The sequence below is a fragment of the Castor canadensis genome, chromosome 16 (genome assembly GCF_047511655.1).
Source record: "Castor canadensis chromosome 16, mCasCan1.hap1v2, whole genome shotgun sequence".
Taxonomy (NCBI): Eukaryota; Metazoa; Chordata; class Mammalia; order Rodentia; family Castoridae; genus Castor; species Castor canadensis.
Genome location: NC_133401.1, coordinates 22,380,792 through 22,404,103, shown reverse-complemented (window position 1 = coordinate 22,404,103; position 23,312 = coordinate 22,380,792). Strand labels below are relative to the sequence as shown.

General features: G+C 47.7%; 1 protein-coding gene across 1 annotated transcript; it reads left to right on the top strand.

Annotated features, from left to right (window-relative positions):
- Positions 1-18,249: 18,249 nt before the first annotated feature.
- Positions 18,250-21,911, top strand: LOC109683869 (kallikrein-4). The gene is made up of 6 exons (XM_020159925.2): positions 18,250-18,360; positions 18,891-18,963; positions 20,006-20,168; positions 20,501-20,751; positions 20,838-20,974; positions 21,496-21,911. The coding sequence occupies exons 1-6, from the start codon at positions 18,277-18,279 to the stop codon at positions 21,646-21,648; spliced, it is 861 nt and encodes a 286-aa protein (XP_020015514.2). The 5' UTR covers positions 18,250-18,276; the 3' UTR covers positions 21,649-21,911.
- Positions 21,912-23,312: the final 1,401 nt, after the last annotated feature.

Genomic DNA, 23,312 nt, shown 5'->3' with positions numbered 1-23,312 from the left:
ACCACCCTTCATACAGGGCAGCCCCACAGTGCAGCTCCCACTGTCTTAGCTGGGAGGACCCAGCCAGCGGTGGGGAGGGAGAAGGAGTCGTGTCACCCAGAGCCCTGCCAAGCAAGGCTGCATAAGGCTCTGGCTCCATTTCCAACAACATTACACTTTGAGCATTGTGGGGCATGCCTGTAATCCCAGCACTCGAGAGACTGAGACTGGGGCATCATGAGGGCAAGGTCACATAGCAGGAATTTCCTCATGGTGTATTAATAGTTAAAGAAGACAGGAATGGTTCACAATTAAATCCTCTTGACTGCCTGGTCCTCCATTCTCTGTAGTTAGACCAAGAGCTGTGATCCAGTTCAAGTTTGAGCTGGGAGCAAAAACGTTTCAAAGCTAAAGCATAGCGGGGCGCTGGTGCTCACACCTGTAATTCCGGCCACTCAGGAGGCAGAGATCAGGAGGATCAAGGCTCAAAGCCATCCAGGGCAAATAGTTTGAGACCCTATCTTGAAAAAACCCTTCACAAAAATAGGGCTGGTGGAGTGGCTCAAGATGTAAGCCCTGAGTTCAAACCCCAGTACCACCCATCCATCCCCCCAAAAAAAGAAGGTGTGACATCACATCAAGAGGGACAGTGCTGAAATGTCGCTCTTTGCAGTGTTAAGATTCAGGTGTTCTCAGCCTGCACCATCCAGGACGAAGCTCCCTGGCTACTTTTCACCTCCAGTAAATGACCACTGCCTAGTTCCATTCTTTATAAGGAGTTGCAAAGTGGCGGTTTTATAACTCTGCCTATGAAGAGTAACATTCTATGAAGGCTGTAACATCACCAGCTTCTAGTTGCTCTGAGGAACACTGAAGAATAACAAGTGAGGAAAGAGAACGGCTCTGCCGGGTCGCCAGCTCGAGGAGACCAGTGTAGACATTTGCATCTACACTGCTGGACAGCAGCCAAGCCAGCGCGCAGCCAGAGGACAGGCTTCTTTTTTCTATTTTTTGTTTATTTTTGGTGGTACTAGAGTTTGAACTCAGGGCCTCACGCTTGTTAGGCAAGTGTTCTACCACTTGAACAGTCTGCTAGTCCTTTTTTGTGATGGATATTTTCAAGATAGGGTCTCCTATTTGTCCAGATTGGTTTTGAACTGTGATCCTCCTGATCTCTGCTCCTGAGTAGGTAGGATTACAGGTGTGAGCCACTGCACCTGGCTGTGTACCAGCTTCTGATCCTCACTTTATCATGTCAGGGACTCTGTGTGGTGACGAGGCGAATTGCACAGCCTCGTGGGGTTGCTCCAAGCACAATAGCAACATGTACCCAAGCTTGGTGATTGAACTTGGATTTCAAGAAAAACTGTCAAGAAATCACTCTAGCAAAACACTACTCTGGGCACTGAATGGACAATTAGGAGCTTGTCATGAGTTGTTAATAACTTTTTAAAACAATGAACCTTAAGAAATAAGCAAGGGATGCTGCTGTGTCATTTATCTCTGTGATAACAATTAACGAAGTCGACACTAGTTTTCACACTTAGTCATTGTTTTATAAGTTATGCAATTGACTAAAGGTATTTCATGAACCTCACAACAACTCCAGCATGGAGATGTCCTTTAAAAATATTTTTTAAATTGTAATTAAAATATTTACCGTGTGACCCATGTTTTCTAAGTGTACACTTCAGTGGGGTAAATGTGTCGCGGTACAAGTAATCTTCAGGACTTTTTTTATCTTTCAAGACTGAAACTCCATGTCCATCCTTTCTCTGATTCCCACCCCTGCAGCCTCTAACCGTTCTATTTTCTCTTCCTTTCTTCCTTTCTTTTTACCCTCCCTCTCCCCTCTTCTCTTTCCTTCTCTCTCACCTTCCTTTCTTCCCTTACCTTCCATCCTTCCATCCTTTCTTTCTTTCAGCAGTACTGAGATTTGAACTCAGGACCTTGCACTTGCTAGGCAGGTGCTTTACCACTTGAGCCACACCTCCAGCCTTTTTACTTTGGTTATTTTTCAGGCAGATTAAAGGTATGCACCACCATGCCCAGCTCCTTTCTGTTTCTATAAATCCCATTATTTTAAATACCTCATGTAAATGAAGCCTTTATCTTTACAACTCTCTCCAAGGTCATCCACACTGTGACATGTGGTGAGATGTCCATCCTTCTTTACGCTAGCTAATGTGCCCTTTTACAGATATGCCACCTTGTGTCTCTCCACTAGTCCGTCGAGGGACACACAGGCTGTCCCACCTCTTCTCTGAGTCCTGCTGCTGTGAATGTGAGTGTGCAGACACTGCGTCCATCTCCAGCCTTCAGGTATTTTGAGGATGTAGCCATAGTGGGCTTGGGAGGTTCTTTAATCACATAAACAGAAAAGAAGTTATCAAGGTTCACAGTGGGGACTGGGGACTTGGCTCTAGAGGTAGATCACTCATCCAGCAAGTGCCTTCTCTGCCATCCCTCTCCCCTGTGTTTTCAAACAACTTTCTCATTGTCTCTGCCCTTGGTCTTCCCAACAGTCAGGGAGGATTCTGGCAGAATCTACAACCTCAGGCTTTTGCAACTGACACCTGAATGAACGTGCACGAAGCATTTGTACAATGGCTACAAAAGGAGAGACCCATACAGGTGACATCAAGGCATTCTGCAGGGTGAAGGAAACCCTCCCAGGGTTATGAACTGTACAGTCATGTTCCTACAAAATGCCTCCAAGTAACAGCAGCATGGTGACTTAGAACACAGCAGTGGCTTTCAGAGCCTATGACAGATGAAGGCAAAACAGAAGGATTTGTTCATGGTGTCGAAAGGGTTCTGTATCCTAACTGTGGCGATGGTTGTTTGAAACTATAGAACTCTGGACCAGAGAGACAGACAGACAGACAGAAACAGGCAGAAAGAGACAGATGAGACAAGAAAGAAATGTAAAAACGACAAAACCCCCAAAGAAGCTTGCATCTGACTCTGTAGCATGGTACCCATGTCATTTTCCACTTTTTGGCAGGAAACTCTAGTGATGAAAGATGGTGGGGGAGACTGGATGAGGGGGACCTAGGAACATTGTACTATTTTGTATCTTCTTGTGAGTTTTGAACTATTTCCAAATAAAACGTAATGAAAATGTTTCTGAGCCTGGGCTTAGTGCATCCCGCCTATAATCCCAGTACTTGTGAGACCAAGGTAAGGGGATCAAGAGTTCTAGCTAGCTTAGGCTACATAGTGAGACCCTATCCTCCCCCCCTCCACCAAAATCAGTGCATCCGAGGTGTTCAGATATCAAGTATAGACATCCTTGATCTGTCTAGATGTGTGCTCCTTCCAATTTTATTTGCTCTGTTTTTAATGTTCCTATTCTGAGTAGTTCTAATCTTACAGAAGAGCAACCAGGCCCCTGGGGAAAATAAATACCATCAAAGCCATCAAACGTTCCCAGGAGCTGGGTGTGGTGGTACACACATCTGTAATCCCAGCCTTCAGAGGTGGAGACAGGAAGTTGGAGAGTTCTAGGCCAGTCTGAGCTATCCAGCAAGACCCTGTCTCACAAAAGTTCCCAGCAGAAGGCTTTAGAAATGTAGCTAGCATTGCTAATCTGCTGTAATTTCCACACTATTGTTTTGTCACTTGTGAAATAGTCTAAACGATGACATTGTCTAAACAATGTCTAAATAATGTTTCACAAACCGTGAAACTAACCAGGCCTCACAGGTTCTCCCTGCCAGTAACAGGAAGACTCCACCAAGTGTTTCAGCCACCAGGACGCACCTTCCTCTGAGAGCAGCCAGGAGGCCATGAGAACACATCCCTGCACTTGCTTGTTCATGAGCAACCAGTCCCCAAGGTGACCAGAGAAACTCATTCTAGTTTTTTATGGGTTTTGGTTTGGTTTGGTTTGATGGGACTGAGATTCGAACTGAGGACTTCGCCCTTGCAAAGCAGGCACTCTATTGCTTGAGCCACACCTCCTGTCCATTTTGCTCTGGTTGTATGGAGATGGGGTCTTGTGAACTATTTGCCCAGACTGGCCTTGAACCGAGATCTTCCAGATCTCAGCTTCCTAAATAGCTGGGATTACATATTTTATTTGTATCCATGTATAAATATTTCCTATCCAACCAATTAAATAGAAACGAGCCAGGCCTGGAGACATATACCTGTAATCCCAGCACTGGGAGAGGCTGAGGCAGGAAGATGGTAACTCCAAGGCCATAAGGAGACCCTGTCTACACACACCCTAAAAAATGAGCCTGGTATGGTAGTGTTCATCTGTCATCCCAGCACTGAGGAGGCAGAGGTGGGATGTTCTCAAGTTTGAAGGTAGCTGGGATGTGACTCAAGCGGTAGGACCCCATGAGCAAAGACCTGGGTCCAATTCCCAGCTCCATGGGAAGGGGAGGGGAAGGACAAGGAGGGGAGGAGAGGGAAGGGAGGAGAGAGAGAAAGAAATAAATGAAAGGAAGGAAAGAAGGAAGAAAGGAAGGGAGGGAGGGAGGGAGGGAGGGAAGGAGGAAGGAAGGAAGGAAGGAAAAAAGCATCTGCCTTCTTTTCACCTGTCCCCCACCTACCCTGGCCCACCAACCTACCAAATGTAGCCAGCCAGAATTTTACCATGAAAACCCATTCTTTTTTAAGCTCAGACAGACTTTGAACTTGCTATGTAGCCCAGGCTGCCCTCCTCCTGCCTCCACCTCCTGAGTGCTGGGATTAGAGATGTGTGCCATCATGTCTGGTCTAATATCCTCTGAAAATGAGGAAATTCATATTTCTGGACTGATCATTTCCTTTGTAAGACTGGTTGGTGATTTTAGCCTACGAGATAAAATACAATTACTCAAGTTAAAAAAGATGACTAATAGCTAGGTATCTGAGTAATCCATCATTAAGGTGGTGATCAGTATGGTCTTTATCTGTGTATACAGGCACACAGGGGAAGGAAGATGGCTTCAGAAGACATACAGGGCCACCATGATCCTACCAACAAAGGCAGAAGTTGATGGTGATCTCTCTGAATTACGTCATTAGCATGTTAGTAGCAATAGTTGGAGACGCCACTTGCTGGGGTCTTGGGATGCCAATCATGGAGGTCTGTGCATGGACCCCTCCCAAACCTCTAACCACACCCCGTCCTGTCAAATCCCCACCCCCATCCCACTCCCCCCACTGCGCAAAGACCAGACTCAGGCCAGAAATGGCCCCTTTCTCCAGGTCACACTTGAGCCTCTCCCTTTATATCCGAGAGACCTAAGGTCAGGACCAATCCGTGAACTTGCAGGTGCAACGCTCAGGTGGCAGCGGCCCCTATGCTTGCGTTTCTGGGGCGGCACGTGGTGCAGATCCCAGGGTGACATCAGGGGCCTAAGAGAACCTTGGACCCACGGCTTCTAATTCTGCCTGCGTATCCCTCTGCTACCGCTAGGTGGCGGTGCAGATCAGCGTAGGCGCACTTGGCCCAGCTCCAGGGGATGTAGCTCAGAGGTGAAGCGCTTGTCTAGCAGGCTCAGGTACCTGGGTTTGAGCCCCAGCACTGCAAGAAAAAAATTTGTTTAAGCGCTTAGAGGAATGATGATTCTAAGGATGACTCTAAGGGTGACTATCATGATGGTGATTGTTGTTTTGTATTTGCTAATTTATTTCCTTCTAATCTTTCTTCTATTTTTTTCTTTTTTTGGGGGGTGTGCTTCGCATTTGCAAAGCAGGTGCTCTACCGCTTGAGCCACACCACCAGTCCATTCTGCTCTGGTTATTTTGTAGATCAGAACTATTTTGGATTCTGAACTATTTTCCTGATCCTGGATCCTCCCCATCTCAGCCTCCCAAGTAGATAAGATTACAGGTGTGAGCCATTAGGTCCCACCTGTCCTTTTTCTCCCCCCACCCCCAACCCCCTTTCTCTTCCTCTCTCTCTCTTTCTCTGACAGAATCTCCCTATGCAGCCCAGGCTGGCCTCAAACTTGAAATCCTCCTACCTCAGTCTCCAGAGTGCTGGGATTACAAGTGTGCACAGCCCCACCAAGCTACCTCTGACTTCCATATCTCCGTATCTGTGTCTTCACTCTCAGCTCATCTCCCCCCAGCCACCTCCTACCCCATGTCCAGGTTATTGGGGTCAGGAACTTGGTGTCTCTTCATCCAGGCATGAAATGTAAATGAGGGAAACTCGGGGTGCCCCAGGGCGCCCACTCAGAGCCTTCTGACTCTGAATATAACCCTGTGGGAATGTGCTGTGATCTTGACAGTGGTGTGGCCCTTTAATGCTGGTAACCAAATAAAACAACAGGAGAAGTAATGACACTGTATGAAGCAGGCCAGATGTGTCTGCAGCCTGCATGAGATCCAGAGTTGCAATGGATTTTACTCCCTGGGCAGAAAGCCCCAAACAACACAAGACCTTTTAGGACCCAGAAGCCAGAAAGGGCTCCCCACCCCACTTTCAGAAAGAAAATGCAAACCAAGGCCTTCCAAGGAAGAGAGCCAGAGGGACAAAATTGGCAAGACCCTGTCTCAAAAACAAAATGCAAACAAAGGGGTTGATGGAATGGTTCAAATGGTAGAGTACCTGCCTCGAAAGAGCAAGGCCCCGAGTTCAAATCCCTGTGTTGCCAAAAAAAAAAAAAAAGAGGGATGCAGGGACTCTATCAAAGAAGCTGCAACTGTGCCAAGAAGAGGTGGGAACAGTGAGGGTAGAAGGGGCCATGAGCCAAGGACTGTGGGTGACATCTATAGGCTAGAAAGGGCAAGGAATCATACCTTGCTCTGTGGATTCCAGAAGGAAAGTGGCCCTCTGGCACTGATTAGAGTCCTATGAGCCTGGCTGTGGATGTCTGATGTCCAGAACTGTAAGGGAATGAATCCCTGTTGACTTAAGCCTGCTATAATTATTATAGCAGTAACAAGAAGCAAATACACATTTCTATCCTTGGAGAAAAAAGTAGACAAAGACTGAGCCTCTGTAGACAGAGGGTCAAGAATGACACAGACGAAGAGGGGCTGAAACTGGACTTTAGGCCATTTTTAAGGCCCATTCCTGGGCTTCCTCATGTCAGCTTCGGCCACTCATCCCTGTATGTCAAATAAAGAGTCATGGTGAAGGCCAGAGAACAGGGATTAATTACATGCCATGGGAAAGGCAGAGTGAGCACTCAGCCCATCTTCAGCCATCGTCTGTGTGCAGACGTGAGCTTTAGTTTCAAATAAATAATTAGGGCAGGAGCCAGGCTCCAGTGGCTCAGGAGGCAGAGATCAGGAGGATCGAGGTTCAAAGCCAGCCCAGGCAAATAGTTCATGAGACCCTATCTCAAAAAAGCCTTCACACAAAAGGGCTGGTGGAGTGGCTCAAGGTGTAGAGCCTGAGTTCAAACCTCAATACCCTCCCCACCCCCCCACCCCCCCACCCCGACAACAAAAGAATAGGGCAGGGGACAAAAGTTATGCTAGTGAAACAGCCCCAGTCACAGGTGTGATCTGGTTGATCATTACCTCAGTCCTTACTCTTCAGGGGTTCTGGAGAAGCTGTTATCTAGAGTCACTGTCACCTGGCAGGTGGTCCATCCTGAGGAGGCTCTACCTTTAAGGGTAGTTTCTGTCCCTTTTCATGAAGATGTTATCAACTCTGTCCTTCCTGGAACCAAGGGATTGTAAAATGACTGCAGGAAGAATGGCTTAGAACAAAGACAGATGCAAAATGGAGGCAGGGATGCCAACCTTCTCCTGCTTTTAGTTAAGTCATGGGCCCAAGTAAGGAATCAATGCTTTTCACCAAAAGCAGTGTAAGCACCTCTTACAGGAACATGTGCAAAAAACTTGATTAACGGGTGAGCCGGGCGGACCTCTAGACAAAGAGCATTCTGGGTAGAAGAAGCAGCAAGTGCAATGGCCCTGAGGTGGCAACAGGAAGCCAGTGTGGCTGGAGGGAGAGAACAAGTCACAAAGACAGAAGGAACAAAGGGGAACAGATGAAGCCCAGCTCCAGGGCCAAAGGGAGACCTTTTCCTTCTCTGACTCTGATCTTTGGGGTCAGGTTTACCTGGGAAAATACCTCACCAGTTGAAGGTGATTGCCTTCAGTCTAAATGAGACCCTGCTGTATCCAGAGCTCTTTGGAGAGCTGAGTGACACTCCTGGGGGGTGAAAAATAAACAGAAAAGCAAAAACCCAAACAATCAGAAAACCATCACTGGTCACAAAATTCCTGTTGCAGTTTCCAGCAGACTGCAAACAGCACTTGAGCGTTTTTGGTTTGATAACCTTTCATTACTGATTCCTCCCAATCAAGATATAATATGAGCCATGTACATACATCCTTTAACATTTTCAAAGTCAGGCTTGGTGAGGCACACCTGTAATCCCAGCTCTCAGGTGGTGGAAATCAAGAGGATGGAGGTTCGAGGCCAGCCTAGGCAAAAAGTCCAAGAGACCCCATCTCAACCAATTAAAAGGTGGGTGTAGTGGTGTGCGTCTGTCACCCCAGCTCCAAGGAAGTATAAATAGGGGGATCTTGGACCACACTAGCCAGGGGTATAAAAGAGACCCTATTCAAAAATTAACTAAAGCAAAAAGGGTTGGAGGAGTGGCTCAAGTGGTAGAGCACCTGCCTAGTAAGCCTGAGGCCCTGAGTTCAAACCCCAGTACCATCACACAGAAAAAAACTCAAGAATGTGAGATTATGTCGGGATTTTGAAACTTTTTACTTTGTCCTCTTACAGAAGGGTCAAGGAAGCTCTCTCCATTTCTGCCTCCCATGAGACATTTCAGACCAGATGCAAAATGTAGCAAAGATAGAGTTTATTAGAAACAAAAGGGGCACTTTCTGTTGTTTGAAAGCAGTCAGCACAGGCTTTCATTGAAGTCGGGGAGCTGGAGAGTCAGGCCCCTCCCCTGGACCAGCCTACAGGGAGTGATTGACAGGAGAGTGGTGAGAGACTCCCTCTGCTCTGCGCATGTCATTACCCATGACCACCTAAGAAAAACCCACGGGGGCAGGGGAGGGCCCGAAAATTTGCAAGTATAATGAGATGCTAATGACACGGTAATGAACAAAAGGTGACTCTGTCAAAGTAGCCCACTTTAACCTGAGTAGACCAGAGCTCTTTATCTTTTCTTGGGACAGGTGCAAGTGAGGCTAAGCCTTCCAGAACAATCTTGAGGAGGATCTGGCCATGTCAGGCCTTTGGTCACGTGGGCCTTCCCGCAGGTGTTTCACATGGAAGTGAAGCCACAAGCTTGTAGGTTAGGTTGCAGTATGTAAGTGAGAAGAGAGGGGGAGGGAGGAGAGAGAGGGGAAAGAGGGAGAGAGAGGGGAAAGAGGGAGAGAGAGGGGAAAGGGGAGAGAGAGGGGGAGGAGAAGGGGGGAGGAGGAGGGAGGGGGGAAAGAGAGGGAGAGAGAGGGAGAGAGAGGGGGAGGAGGAGAGAGGGGAGAGAGGGGAGAGAGGGCCTTTCAGCAGGTGTGAACTAAGAATTCTCCACTTTGAGCTCCCATTGCTCATGACTAACTGGTACCTGTGGGCCCCACTCCATCTTGGCGTCTCCGGGGATGGGGGTCATTCGCACCAGCTTGGTGGGTCTCCTTACTGGCACTCCATCGTGTTGGGGATGAAGCAGGTGTCACCTGCCTTCTGCCCCTGAAGTTCCCTCAGCCCCAACCTACACCTGTCCATCTGTTTCCCAGGGAAAGCTCAGGGACTGTTCCCTAAACGCTGCGCTGGCCCCAGCAGGAGGTAGGATGGCCCTGGGGCCTTAGGTCAGGTGACATTCCTCAGCAGGCGGCCTGGCCCTCCAGCTCAACTGCCCTGGAGTGCAAGAGGGAGAAAGACCTGTTCTTCCAGTTTCTCCACAGTGGGCTCTGCTCTGAGGGTGGGGTGCCCTGTGGGGGGGGACTCCCCTCCCCTCCTCCATGTAGCTGAAGCTACATGATGCGGCAGGTGGAGATAGGGGCAGATGGCTCCTGTGAGGGGAGCTTGGGTCTAGGTGTGCCCTGAGCGCCCATCACTTGTGTCCCCTGCAGGAACAGTCCTCCATTGCAACACTTCAGCTGTGACAGAGACAGCATAAGAGAGAGCTGATGATAAAGACTATGGAGCCAGTTGGCTCAAATTCACTGCCACTTTACTGTGTGAGTGTGGGTGGGTTGTTTGACCTCTCTGTGTCTCTGGCTCCTCTTTTACACAATTCAGCATAATAATGAGTACCTGGTAAGATTTCTATGAAGATTAAACCTAGCTAACTGGGGAGGACATAGTGGTGCACACCTGTAATCCCAACTACTTAATAGGAGGAGTAGGGAGGACAGAGGTCAAGGCCAGCTCAGGCATAGTTAGCCTGAGGCCCTATCTCAAAAAGAAAACACTAGTGAAAGGTCTGGGGGTGTAGCTCAAGTAGTAAAGCACCTGCCTAGCAGGAATTCTTAAATTCAAACTTAAGTACCACCACCACCACCAAAAAAAGGTGATATAGAAATATTAGACTTTTTAAATTGTTTTTTTTTAATTATTATCCCTGGCTTCTGAGACATGTGTGTGTCTCTCAGTGTCTCCCTATCTTTCTGGCTATACCTCTCACTGTGTTTCCAATTCTCTCTTGCTCTCTATCTGTCCATTTCTGTTTGTCCATGTCTGTCTCGTGTGGCCTCAGTCTTTCCATGACCTTGGGCAAAATAATTCCCCCCGCCTCAGCTTCCTTATATGTCAAAGTTCATAAGAGATTCTATTTCTTAGTGTTATTGAAGGACTAAAGGAGTTGCAGGTTGAATATCTCTACCGTAATTTCTTTTATTTTATTAATTATTCATTTATTTCCTTGACTAGGTTGGAACTCAAAGCCCCACACTTGCTAGGCAGGTGTTCTGTCATTTGAGCCACACCCCCCAGCCCTTTCTGGTTAAGTGACTTTAATAAGAAAATCTGAAATCCAAAATGCTTCAAGATCTGAAATGTTCAGATCTGAAATGATTCAAGATCTGAAATGTTCTGAGTGCCAAAACATTTCCCTAAGCGGAAAATTCCACACCATGAAACCTGGCCTCAGACACAAAACATTGCGTAGAACATTGTGTAAAATTACCTCCAGGGCTCTGCATGAATGAATTTCATGTTTAGACTTGGGACCATCCCCAAGACACAGTGAGGCAGGATAGACAGATGAGAGGACACAGAAATTATAATAAAGATTAAAAGCACCAGGCTCAGGATTAGGAAATAAACTGAAAAAAAAAAAAGAAAAAGCAGCAGTATCCCCTCCCATTATCTCCTTCTAGATGTTAAGTTACAAGGATGGGGAGACACTGAGTGGCTGTCTGCATCTTCCTTGTCCTCTGAGATGTTAAGAAGCTGCAAGGCTCCTTAAATAAGTAGAGAAACAGAAAAAATGAACAGCATGTTAGGCAAGGAGAAGTCCCAAAATTTAACCCAATGTCCCTGTGTTTTTGGGTAGGCCTAGATCACACCTCCATGTTTTAAAATAATAAACAGCACCCATCTTAGTCACCCAGATCCATTGTCTAGTTGTCTCTGGAGACTCTGGTCCAAAGACTCCTAGGCACTTGTGTCCCTCATGAGAAAAGTTTAAGCAAGATACAAAAATGTAGTTAGTTTATTGAAAGTGAGGGACATTGAAACTCACACAAGGCAGTGGGATTGTCCTTGATTTCTAAAGAGAACAATTCCTCTCCCTTTGTATCTACTCTTACCAAGAAAATTCACAGATCATTTGCCAAAAGTACTTTTCAAAGTTGGAGGAACTTATTACCAAATTTGAAGAATGCAAAAATACTTTATTTTAGGTAAGTCAAACAAACTATTATGATGAAATAAAGTCACATGACAGCACAATTCATTTTAAAAAATGTAGAAATAGTGGAGAGACTGCTTTGATTTCCAGATTTCCATTGCAAGAAGGAAACCACAGAGCTCCCCTGAAAAAGTATGGCATCATGACTCCGAATGAAATTATCTTAACTGCACACCACAGGATGGCTGCTTTCCAAACATGGCTAGCATGGAAAAGCAAATTGTCTCTCCTCTCTTCCACCTTCATTATCTTAAAGCAAAAATAAAATAAAAAGTCAAGAAAGGAGAAATCTTTGACAAAAAAACTCTCACAAGCTGATTGATGGATATGGGACAACTGATGGATGAACTGATATTTAGGCACTGTGCCGAGGAAAATTTGATACCAAAATTTAAACAAAACATGTAATCTTTATAAAAATTCTTTTCACTTGAAAAATGCTTGTGATATTAAACATGTTTATTGGAATAAGTTTGTCTCTATGAATTCTAAAAGAGTGCTTAATCATTTATTCTTAATATAATGTTTAAAATATTACAAACTGCCCAAAACTTTTAATTTGAGTGCTATTCACAATTCATTGTGGTCTGCAGCCTTTAACTTTAAATAAAGAACTTCAACTATTGAAAGAGAGAGAGCAACGGAGAGAAAGGGGAAAGCACATAAGAGGAAGCAGTGGTGGCTGCCGGCCAGATGAGGTAGAAGCACAGGTGCCTGATGGCTTTTGTTTCTTTTTTTTTATTCATATGTGCATACAATGCTTGAGTCATTTCTCCCCCCTGCCCCCACCCCCTCCCTTACCACCCTGCCCCCACCCCCTCCCTTACCACCCACTCCTCCCCCTCCCTCTCCCCCCCACCCCCTCAATACCCAGCAGAAACTATTTTGCCCTTATTTCTAATTTTGTTGAAGAGAGAGTATAAGCAATAATAGGAAGGAACAAGGGCTTTTGCTAGTTGAGATAAGGATAGCTATACGGGGAGTTGACTCACATTAATTTCCTGTGTGTGTGTGTTACCTTCTAGGTTAATTCTTTTTGATCTAACCTTTTCTCTAGTTCCTGGTCCCCTTTTCCTATTGGCCTCAGTTGCTTTTAAGGTATCTGCTTTAGTTTCTCTGCGTTGAGGGCAACAAATGCTAGCTAATTTTTTAGGTGTCTTACCTATCCTCACCCCTCCCTTGTGTGCTCTCGCTTTCATCGTGTGCTCAAAGTCCAATCCCCTTGTTGTGTTTGCCCTTGATCTAATGTCCACATATGAGGGAGAACCTACGATGTTTGGTCTTTTGGGCCAGGCTAACCTCACTCAGAATGATGTTCTCCAATTCCATCCATTTACCAGCAAATGATAACATTTCGTTCTTCTTCATGGCTGCATAAAATTCTATTGTGTATAAATACCACATTTTCTTAGTCCATTCGTCAGTAGTGGGGCATCTTGGCTGTTTCCATAACTTGGCTATTGTGAATAGTGCTGCAATAAACATTTGGCTTTTGTTTCAAAGGACCTTTACAAATTGAAAGGGCAGGAAAAATCTGGGCAGTCTTTGCAGGATAGGCTGATTTCCAGATAGGGTGATTGACAGGTTTGGTTAACAAGGTCTTGTCATACAACATAGGGCACTCTGCATGCACTTAGGCTAACCATCAGGTATTTTAATTACCTGTCTGAGGTGTGATCAATGTTCCTGTTTTGAGTAAAGGGCTTTTACGTGAGAGGTAATCAAAGGAGGGCAGAATTCTCTCAAGGCTTCCTGTCTCACAATCTTACAACTGCAAAGGATTTACAGTTGAAAAGAAAGTTACAACTGCAAAGCATAGCGTTGGGTTGAAGAGGAGTTTAAGCAGGAAATGCACTGGGAGAAGCCTCATGGCACCAGCTGGAGACCCCAAATCAATATTGCTAGCCTGTCTCTTAATGTGTTCTCTACCTCTGAAAGTACAAAGGCTACAGACAGGAACCACCATTTGAAGTCCACTCCCATTTCCTGTGTGGGGAGCAGGAAATGTTTCTCCTTTTTCCTCCCACTTCTCTCTACTTTATCTTGTAAATAAATCCTTGCTAGAACTTCCACCTTGGGAAACTCTCCTTTTTGTGTGTGAGACACCATGAATTGCTTTTCACCTGCTTGAGACAGGTACTTGTCTCGAGTACCTGTGCTTTTGAGTAGTAACTCAACCTTCCTCTGGTGACAATCTCATTATAGATATGAAAATAGTCCAAAATCAGAAAACATCCCAAACCCAAAACACTTCTGGTGCCAGCATAGTGGAAAAGGAATCCTCAACCTGTACTGTATACAGAGCAGTTAAAATAGCACAGCGAGCTCTCATCTTGATTAACTAAATTAACTAAACGTTAATTTAGCATGTTGATTTTTAAGTAAACAATACTGCATTCTTCGGGGGGGGGGTTTCTTGTCACTGTAACAAATACAGGGAAAAGCAGCTTAGTAGGTAGAAAGGTGCATTTTGGCTCATGGTTTGTTGGGTTGAAGTCCAAGTTCAGCTGGGTCAGTTACTTTGGGCAGAACATCATCATGCCATGGGAGCTATGCTAGAGGAGACTGCTCACCTCCTGGCAGCCAAGAATGAGAGGGAGGGAGGGAGGGAGATAAGAAGAAGGAGGAAAAGGAGAACGGAGAGAAGGAAAAAGAGGAGAAGAAGAAGGGAGAGGAGAAGGAGGAGGGAGAGAAAGGAGAAGGAAGGAGAAGAAGAGGAAGAGGAGGAAAAGGAGGAGAAAGATGAAAAGGGAGAGGAGGGCAAGGAAGGTCGGGAGAAAAAGAGACAGGACAAGATGTACTCTTCAGGATACGCCCTCTGTAACCTACTTCTTCCAGCCAGGTCCTTCCTCCTAAAGTTTTTAATCACTTTCCAATAATGCCATCCAATTATGAGTCCATCAATGGATTGATCCATTGATTAGGTTAGAGCTCATGTAATCCCGTTACCTATCAGTAATGCTACTAGCTGGGGACCAAGCCTTCCAAACATGAGCCTTTGGAAGGATGTTTCACCTCCAAACTATAGCAAATGCTGTTATTATTATTGTTTATTGTTCTGACTTTCTCTCTCCATAAGTCTTTGTCTCATTCTTTGTCTGCCTCTTTGTGTCTCTGTCCCTGTCTCTCTCCTTTAGCCAGCTATTCAACACAAATGTAGTAGTTTTCATCAGCAAACCTAAGAGACAGGTGCTCTTTCACTCAAAGGGCCCCCAAGTAGTGAGGGAAACATATGTTACAAAAATAAGTGCACAGTTTAGCGCCCATGGCTCACACCTGCCCTCCTAGCTACATGGGAAGCTGAGATTGGGAGGCTCACACTTTGGTTCAAGGCCAGCCAGGCATTAAAAAAAAAAAAAAAGCAACAGTAGAGCACCTGTCTAGCAAGTGCAAAGTTCAAACCCCAGTATTGACAAAAAGAAAACACACACACAATTGTGTATACACAATAACTGGCCCATAAACTGTACCACGGGCTCTGAAGCCATGTGTGGGACATTTATGGGAAGATAACAAAAGGGTTGGGAGTGTGGCTCAGTGGTAGAGCACATGCTTAGGACATGCATGGCCTGGGTAATTCCTAGCACTGCAAAGAGAGAGAGAGAGAAATAAAAGGAACGAGGATCTTCAATTCTTCAGTTCAGTTGGAGAGAGGTCAGGGAGAGCCTTGCGAGTGTTAACAGTAGTGGTGTAGTCTCTGGTCGGAAGATTTCCAAATTCTTTGTGTCCCGTGTGGAAGAATCCATGGCAGGACACATGGGTATAAATGGAGTTTATACCCAATTATAAATGGGTATAAATGGGGACATGGTGGTAACAGGTGGAAGCTGGAACCAGAGAGCTTGTCTGTCTCTTTTCCAGAAGCTTTTAAAACTTAGGCTAACCTATGAGAAGGGAATAACCTGGTGATTCCCAACCAATAATGGATGAGTGGGGAGGAACATGGGTGGTCTCTGGGCCAAGTGAGGGCAGATTAAGTTGTCCCTGAGCAATTGAAAAGAAGGCTCAGAGAAAGAGAAGAATGTTCCATCTGAAATACAGTATCAAGTCATATATGTTCTCAGAGTCCCAAACTTTCCCTAATTCCAGCCTGCCTTGAGAGGAGGTGACATCCAAACTGAGACAAAATAAGGGGTGAGGTCTTGAGGAAAAGTGAGGGGAAGAGTGCCCATTCCTTTTAAGGCCCAGAGGAGGCGGCAGGAAGGGAGGGGATAGGGAGTCAGAACTGTTTTTAGGCACCACCTTCATTCAAAAAATAAACTGAAGGGGACACAGAAGTAGGGGGTCCAGTGGGGGGCTGAGCAGGGCTCAGAAGTCCTGACTGGTTGGAGTTGTTTTGGGGGGTTCAACCAAAGAATTTGTTATGGGTTGGAGCAAGTGAGAAAGAAGTCAAGGGGACCCCGGGTTTTGCTCCTGAGTGAATAGGGGGTGTCGCTTACTGAGAAAGGGATCCTGAGGAGGTTGGTTAAGTTGGAGGGAATTAAAACCAGTGCAGAAAGACAGGGAAGGAGAGAGACAAAAGAATACAGAAAGAAAGCTGAGATGATGATGAACAGGGAGAGAGAGGGACAGAGATAGGCAGGGAGAGAGAGGAAAAGAGAGACACAAACAAAGAGAGGGAGAGATGAAGGAGGGGGAAGGAAGGAGAAAGACAGGGAGAGGGAGAAGGAGGAGAGGGAGGAGAGAAAGAAAAGGTGGACAGAAACAGAGACAGGAAAAGATAGAAACAGGTGAGAGAGGAGGGGAGAAGAGAGAGACAGTGAAAGGGAGGGATAAAAAAGGAGGGAGAGAGAGGGAAAGGGAGAAGGAGAGAGAGAAGGATGGGGAGGAAGAGAGGGAGTGGGAGATGTTTCACTGGGCCAGAAGCAGAGGATACTTTTCTCAGACACAGACAAACAGACAACAGAGAGAGACAGAGAGGCACTTGGATAAGGGAGCCAGTGGTCACCGGCCGACCGCCCCTCCACTGCCCGACTGCGGTCAGGCCCGCGCCAGTCCTTAGGTGATGTCACCCACCTCCTGGCTCTGACCCCACCTCCCCCGCGGGCTGCCGCCCTTCTGGCCAGCCCTCACCTCCGTGGCCCCCGCACTTCCCACTGCGTCGCTCCCGGGGCCCCTGTCTCGCCTGCAGCTCCGCAAACCGCGCCGTCCCGCCCTGCCGCTGTCCAGGGCGTCCCCGCCCCACCCCGCCCCTCTTCCCTCACTGGCACCCTGCCTCTACCTACAAAATGAAGCCTGTGTCCCTTCCTTGCTCTTCTCCTGGACCCCAGCATCTCCCATCTGCGCTATCCGCCTTCTCCCCGCCCCCACCCCATCATTGTCCACGCAGGACTTCTTTTTTTAAGTAAATAAGATCCTGTCACTCCTCTACCCTCGTGTTTAAAATTGTATCCATTACACTTAAAATACAACCCCAAGACTTTAACCCTGGCATTTAAAGTCCCACACATCTGCCCACTTCCCTGTAGCGCCCATCTCCTGCCTCAGCCTCCTTTTGGCTGGCATACACCAGATTCTCTTTTCCTTGGGACACACATCTGCCTGCACCTGCTCCTCATCCTCATCCTTTGGTTCTCAGTGTAAATGTCCCCTCCTCTGAGACTCCGACCGCCACCTTATTTGCTGGTTCCTGAAGTTCTTCTTTATTATTGATGCCCCCCCACCACACACACACACACACACACACACACACTAGGATGTGAGCCCCTTGAGCATGGAGACTGCTGGTTCATCCCCTGTCCCCAGCCTGACAGGCGAGTGACTGCACTTTTGTGGGGGAAGGCTGCATCCAGCCCTTCCTCACTGGGAGTCCCCAAGCACCTCACACACAGTGGAGTCAGTTTCTGAATTATCCGAATCCACACTGAGAGTAGGAGCAATGGTTGCCCAGATGATACAGGTGGGGAAACTGAGGCTTAGCAGGTGAGGTCACTGACCAAGGATTCAAAGGAAGTACATGATGCAGACTAACTTTGAACCCTGGGGAAGTTTGCTGGAGGAAGGACAAGAAGGAAGGGAGAGAGGAAGGTATGAATTGGGGAGGGAGGAAGAAAGGTGGAGAGAGATTTGTTCTATGAAAGACAGAACTTGAGAAAGAACACAAAGGAGAGGAGAGAGAAAATGAGTGTGAGAAAAGATTATGATGAAAAAGAAAGGGAGAGAGAAAGAATGAGAGAAGGGACAAAGGAGAGAGGAGAGAAAAGGGGAGAGAGAGAGAGAAGGAAGGAGAGAGGGAAGAGAGACAGAAGTAGGAGGGAAGAGAGAAGAAGGGAAAGAGAGAGGAGAGAGAGACAGAGACAGAGAGGGAAGGGGGGGGAGGGAGGGAAGGAAGGCAGAGGGAGAGAAGGAGAGAGAGAGAGAAAAGAAAGCAAGCCAGAGTGGAGCGGGATCCCTGCTCCCAGCCCCTCTGGGCCCCCTGACCTGTACCTGGTGTCCAGGCAGCCTCAATGATTTGAGCTGGATGCTTGTGGCACCTGACTCCTGGAATGTGTCCCCTGGGGGGCAGGACAGCCCAGGGATGCTTATAAACCCGGGGGGGGGGGTGCCTGTAGGAAGCAGCTGGCAGAACTCAACTCAGCGGCAGAAGCACAGAGGCAGCCAGGTGAGAAGCCCAGGGATCCCCACCTAAAGGCCTGTGGGTCTGTGATCTGACTGTCCCTACAGCTCAGGTCACTGTGTCAGCCTCAGCTCCTTCGTCTCCTCTCTCATCCAATTGCTCTTTCTAGTTAGAAGCTCCTCTCCTATTCTCTGATTCTTTGTCTCTGACTCTCAGCCTTTCTCTGACCAATCTGTCAAATGCTCTGTCTCTGAGTCTGTCATTCTCTCTGGGTTTTCCATCTGTCCTCCAAGGTCTATGCCTCTACCTTCCCTTCTTTCCCCACTATAGCTGCCCAGACCCTTTTGCTGTATACCTTCCTCTCCACTTTCTCTTCTCGCCCCTCTTTCTTTTTCCCTCTGTGTGTCGAAAGTGCTGTCTCTTTTGGTTCTGGGTCCTGGGATGGGGACAGGGTGGTGGTGAATGGAATAGGTTCTTGCCTGCCCTGTAACATCCCGGGAACTCAAGAAACAAAGGGGAGACAGAGGAATGGAGAAGGTCCCCAGATTCACCTAAGATCCCATCCTCATTTCCAGGTGCAGACAATGACAGTCACAGCAAGAAAGCCCTGGGGCTGGTTTGTGGGGTACCTCACCCTTGGGGTCACAGGTATCTGAGTGTGTGTGACTGTCTATCCCTGAGGGCCAATATCAAGTGTGACTCAATGTCCTCCTGTTTGTGACTATAACTCTGCTTGTGTGAAAATGCGATTGTCCCTCTGTGGTTGTTCCCTCATAATGAACCTGTGTGACTGAGTATGTGTGAGAGGTAGCATGTTTGTGTTTCTGAATATCCAGCAGAGTGACAAGATTTGTGAGGATGCAGTGGAGGTCAGGGGAAGAAGCACAGCTGGATGGGAGACAGTGTTGTCGGGGAGTTGCCTATTGCTCAGGATCTCTGCCTGCTGCCTAGGTCTCCAGTCCTCGGACCCCGGGATCTCTATGGGACTGTATGATAGTGTTTCTGTGTGAACGGGCTATGGCTGGGTGTGACTGTGGTGAGGCTGCGCAGGGAAGGCTCCATGCACCCCAGAACCCACCAGCTCCATGAATGGCTGGCTGTGTCGGGCAGGCCTGGCCTCCACCAGCCTGAGTGAGGGGTCCTCATGGGCTGGGAGATTCCTGGCACGGTGTTTGTGTGTAAGAGAGAAATGGTGTGTGAGTCCTGAAGATGAGTCTGGGACTCCAAGCTGAAGCCCTCCTCCTGTGAGCTCCTGTGAGCTCATCCAAACTCCCAGGCTTAGTCCACCCGCGGAACCTTGACATCCTAAGGAACCAGACCCCATGCCTATGAGGCCTGACTCTACCGCTGAAACCCTGTCCATGCTCCTGCATAGCGTTTTCTGAGCCCGCCCTCCAGTCCAGACTCCACCTTGACCACGCCCCTCAACAGTAATTCCCCGCCTCCTGCCTTTGACTCCTCCCCCTAAATACCTTATGTGGCCCCTGACTCCCTAACCACGCCCCTGCAGTCAGGCCCCACCCCTAAGAGCTCTGGTCCTGCCTCCTGAATCTGTACTCAGACATGGCTCCGCCCCTGAAACCTGGCCCCGCCTCCAAAGCCCTAACCACGCCCCTTGTACTGAGACTCCACCCCCGGGAGCCCTGGGCCTGCCTTCTGGGTCGGCCCCCAGCCCTGACTCCGCCCCCAGGATCACTGGCCTCGGGTAGCGCCAGTCAGATCATAAACAGCGAGGACTGCAGCCCGAACTCACAGCCCTGGCAGGCGGCACTGTTCTCGGAAAATGAATTTTTCTGCTCCGGCGTCCTGGTGCATCAGCAGTGGGTGCTGTCAGCAGCACACTGTTTACAGAAGTGAGTGGAAGGAGGGGGCGGGCCTAATATATGACACCGCCATGGGGCGCCTCATGAGGCCATAGTCCTGATGGCTGCAAGAGAGAGCTGGACCTGGACCAGGGGTATCCAGAGAGAGGGGCCAGGCAGACAGAGCTATTGCTTGAAAAGAGCCCTGAGTTGAAATCCCAGTTCAGTTCAGGGGCTGGGTCACTTAGCTCCCTGCTGTGGGTGAGGATTTGAGGTCATGGTTAAGCAGTTTTTGGCACAGTTTTTGGCTGAGAGAGTGGGTTGGAGTGGAGGATTAGGATGGAGATACCAGTGCTAGAACTCACCCGCCCTGTGGTCCTCAGCTCCTACACTGTGGGGCTGGGCCTACACAGTCTGGAGGCCAAAGAAGAACCAGGCAGCAGGATGATCGAGGCCTCCCTCTCCATCCAGCATCCCGACTACAACAACCCAATTTTGGCCAACGACCTTATGCTTATCAAGCTGAATGAATCAGTGCCCGAGTCTAACACCATCAGAAGCATTGGCATCGCCTCCCAGTGCCCCACCACAGGGGATACATGTCTCGTCTCTGGCTGGGGTCTGATGGGGAATGGTGAGTTGGTGGATGCATGGCTGCCTTCCCAGAGGGGCTCCCCCGTCCAATCAAGGTACCCCCTAACCTGGAGCTCTGTGTCCCAGGCCAGCTACCCAACCTGCTCCAGTGTGTGAACATCTCTGTGTCGCCTGAGACCGTCTGCAGGATGCTCTATGCTCCCATATACCATGACAGCATGTTCTGTGCAGGAGGAGGACCAGACGGGAAGGATTCCTGCAATGTGAGAGACAGAGAGAGGAGGGCAGTGATTCAGCAGGAGATGGAAAAGGGGGGAGGGGGGAACACAGGGGTGGGCAGTGAGAAACAGAGGACACAGGGAGACAAAGAAGCACAGAGAAAGAGAGAGCAATAGATGCATGAATACAGAAAAAGAGAGGGAGGCAAGGAGGCAGAATGACACACAGAGAGAAATAGACCAAGGAGAAGTAGACTCAGAGATGAGACACACTGAGAAATAGGGGAAAAAACAAAATACAGAGCACAAAAACAGGAAGAAACAAGTCATAGGGGGAAACAAAGGACAGACAGACAGAGAAGACCAGCAACAGACCCAAAGGAAACCGGGCAGGACTAGGTAGCCTCAGAACTCTGGCTTGGGACATCCAAGGAGTGTGTTGCTGTTTTTGTTGAGTTTTGTTACTTTCTTTTTTTCCTATCTTTGTCTCTGAATCTCAGTATTTTGGATTCTGACTCTCTCTCTCTCTCTCTCTCTCTCTCTCTCTCTCTCTCTCTCTCTCTCAGGGTGATTCTGGAGGGCCCATAGTCTGCAACAGGTCCCTGCAGGGCCTTGTGTCTTTGGGACTGAACCAGTGTGGTCAGCCCAGCATACCCAGTGTCTACACCAACCTCTGCAAATTCACTGACTGGATAAGTAGAACCATTCGGACCAGTTAGTCCTGGGGCCTGGGACCGAAGAGTCCCTACACACATCAGAGTCTGGGTTCCCAGCCCCTCCTCCCTCACCCAGGAGTCCAAACCCTTAGCCACTTCCTTTCTCAGGAACCCAGGCCCCAGCCCTCCTCCTTCAGACCCAGGGATTCAGAGAAGAGTCAAACTTGAATTTCCTCCTGTACACAGTACCCCCTAGTGGCCCTAACTTGCCACTATAAAGTTGTTTTCACCCTTAAGTACCTTCCCAAAGATTCTGAAATAAAATCTAAGAGAAACACAGGTTCTGTCTGGTGTCTTCCTTGCTTCCCTTCTCAGTCACGGGATTCCAGCCAAAGGCTTTTCCTCCTGGGTTTTGTGTTCCCATTTGAGAAATGAGAAGTTTTTGGCAGTACTGGGCTTTGAACTCAGGGCTTTGGGCTTGGGAAGCAGGAGCTCTACCACTGGAGCCATGCCCCCAGACCTTTTTGCTCTAGTTATATTGGAGAGGGGACCTCTATTTTTGCCCAGGCTGCCCTGGACCTCGGTTCTCCTATTTTAGGCCTCCTGCTGTGTCTGGGAAGACAGGCCTGCATCATGGTGCTCAGCTATGGGTTGAGTCATGAACTATCCGCCTGGGCCTCCATCCTCCAATGTCAGCCTCCTAAGTAGCTGGGATTACAGGCGTGAGCCAGTGGTATACTTAGATTGGGAAATGAGAGATTTGACCAGGAGGCCACAGATTTGCAGAGGGGGCCACCCTTGACTGAGACATTAAGAGAAAAACTCCATTCTGTGGATGTTGTCCTCTTTCTGAAAAGTCAAAACAACAAATCGTGACATTACGGGATGTTCTTGCTGAGTTTAACAATTCAGCTTTGGTTGATCTATTTTTGGTTTTGTCTTCTTAACTGCATTTGTTTGTTTGTTTGTTTGAGACAATGTTCTGCTACATAGCCCAGGCTGGCTTAGAACTCTCCTCCTGCCTCAGTCTTCCCAGAGTTGGAATTACAAGTGTGGGCCGCCATGTCTGGCTCATAGCAGGGGATTTTTACATGGAAAAAACAGAAAATGATAGAACAAGCAAGATAGAAAAGGAATAAGGATACAGCTGGCTTGAACTACACGAGTAACACACTTTACTTAATGTGTGTCTGATGAAATGGAAGATGTGTTAGAACTTACTCAGAATGCAGAGAGAGGAAAGAAGGGCAAAATAAAAGAGGTGTTAAGATATTTGGAGGGCAGAATGAATGAGAGGCTAGAGTGAACCTTCCCCCAGAAGGGAGAACAGAGAGAAGACACAAAACTAATGTTTAAAACAATGAGAAAATGACTAAAAAATGTGTAAATCAAGGAAGGCTCATGTGTTGTGAGCTACAGAGTTCTCAAAAACAAAGATGCCAAAAGGAATGAAAGAGAAAGGACTAATCACTTACAAGGAAGTGGCAATTAGAAAGACGGCCAATTCCCAATAGCAATTATGGAAGCCAGAAGAAGGATGGAGATCAGACACCATTAACCAAATGCCACTAATTGTATACCTTACGATGGTTAATTTTATGTCATGTGAGTTTGCCTTCAAATTTGTTTTGCTTGGACTTTTTGAGACAGGGTCTCACTGTCTAGCCCAGGGTGGCCTTGAACTCACCATCCTCCTGTCTCAGCCTTCCTTGTGCTAGAATTGCAGG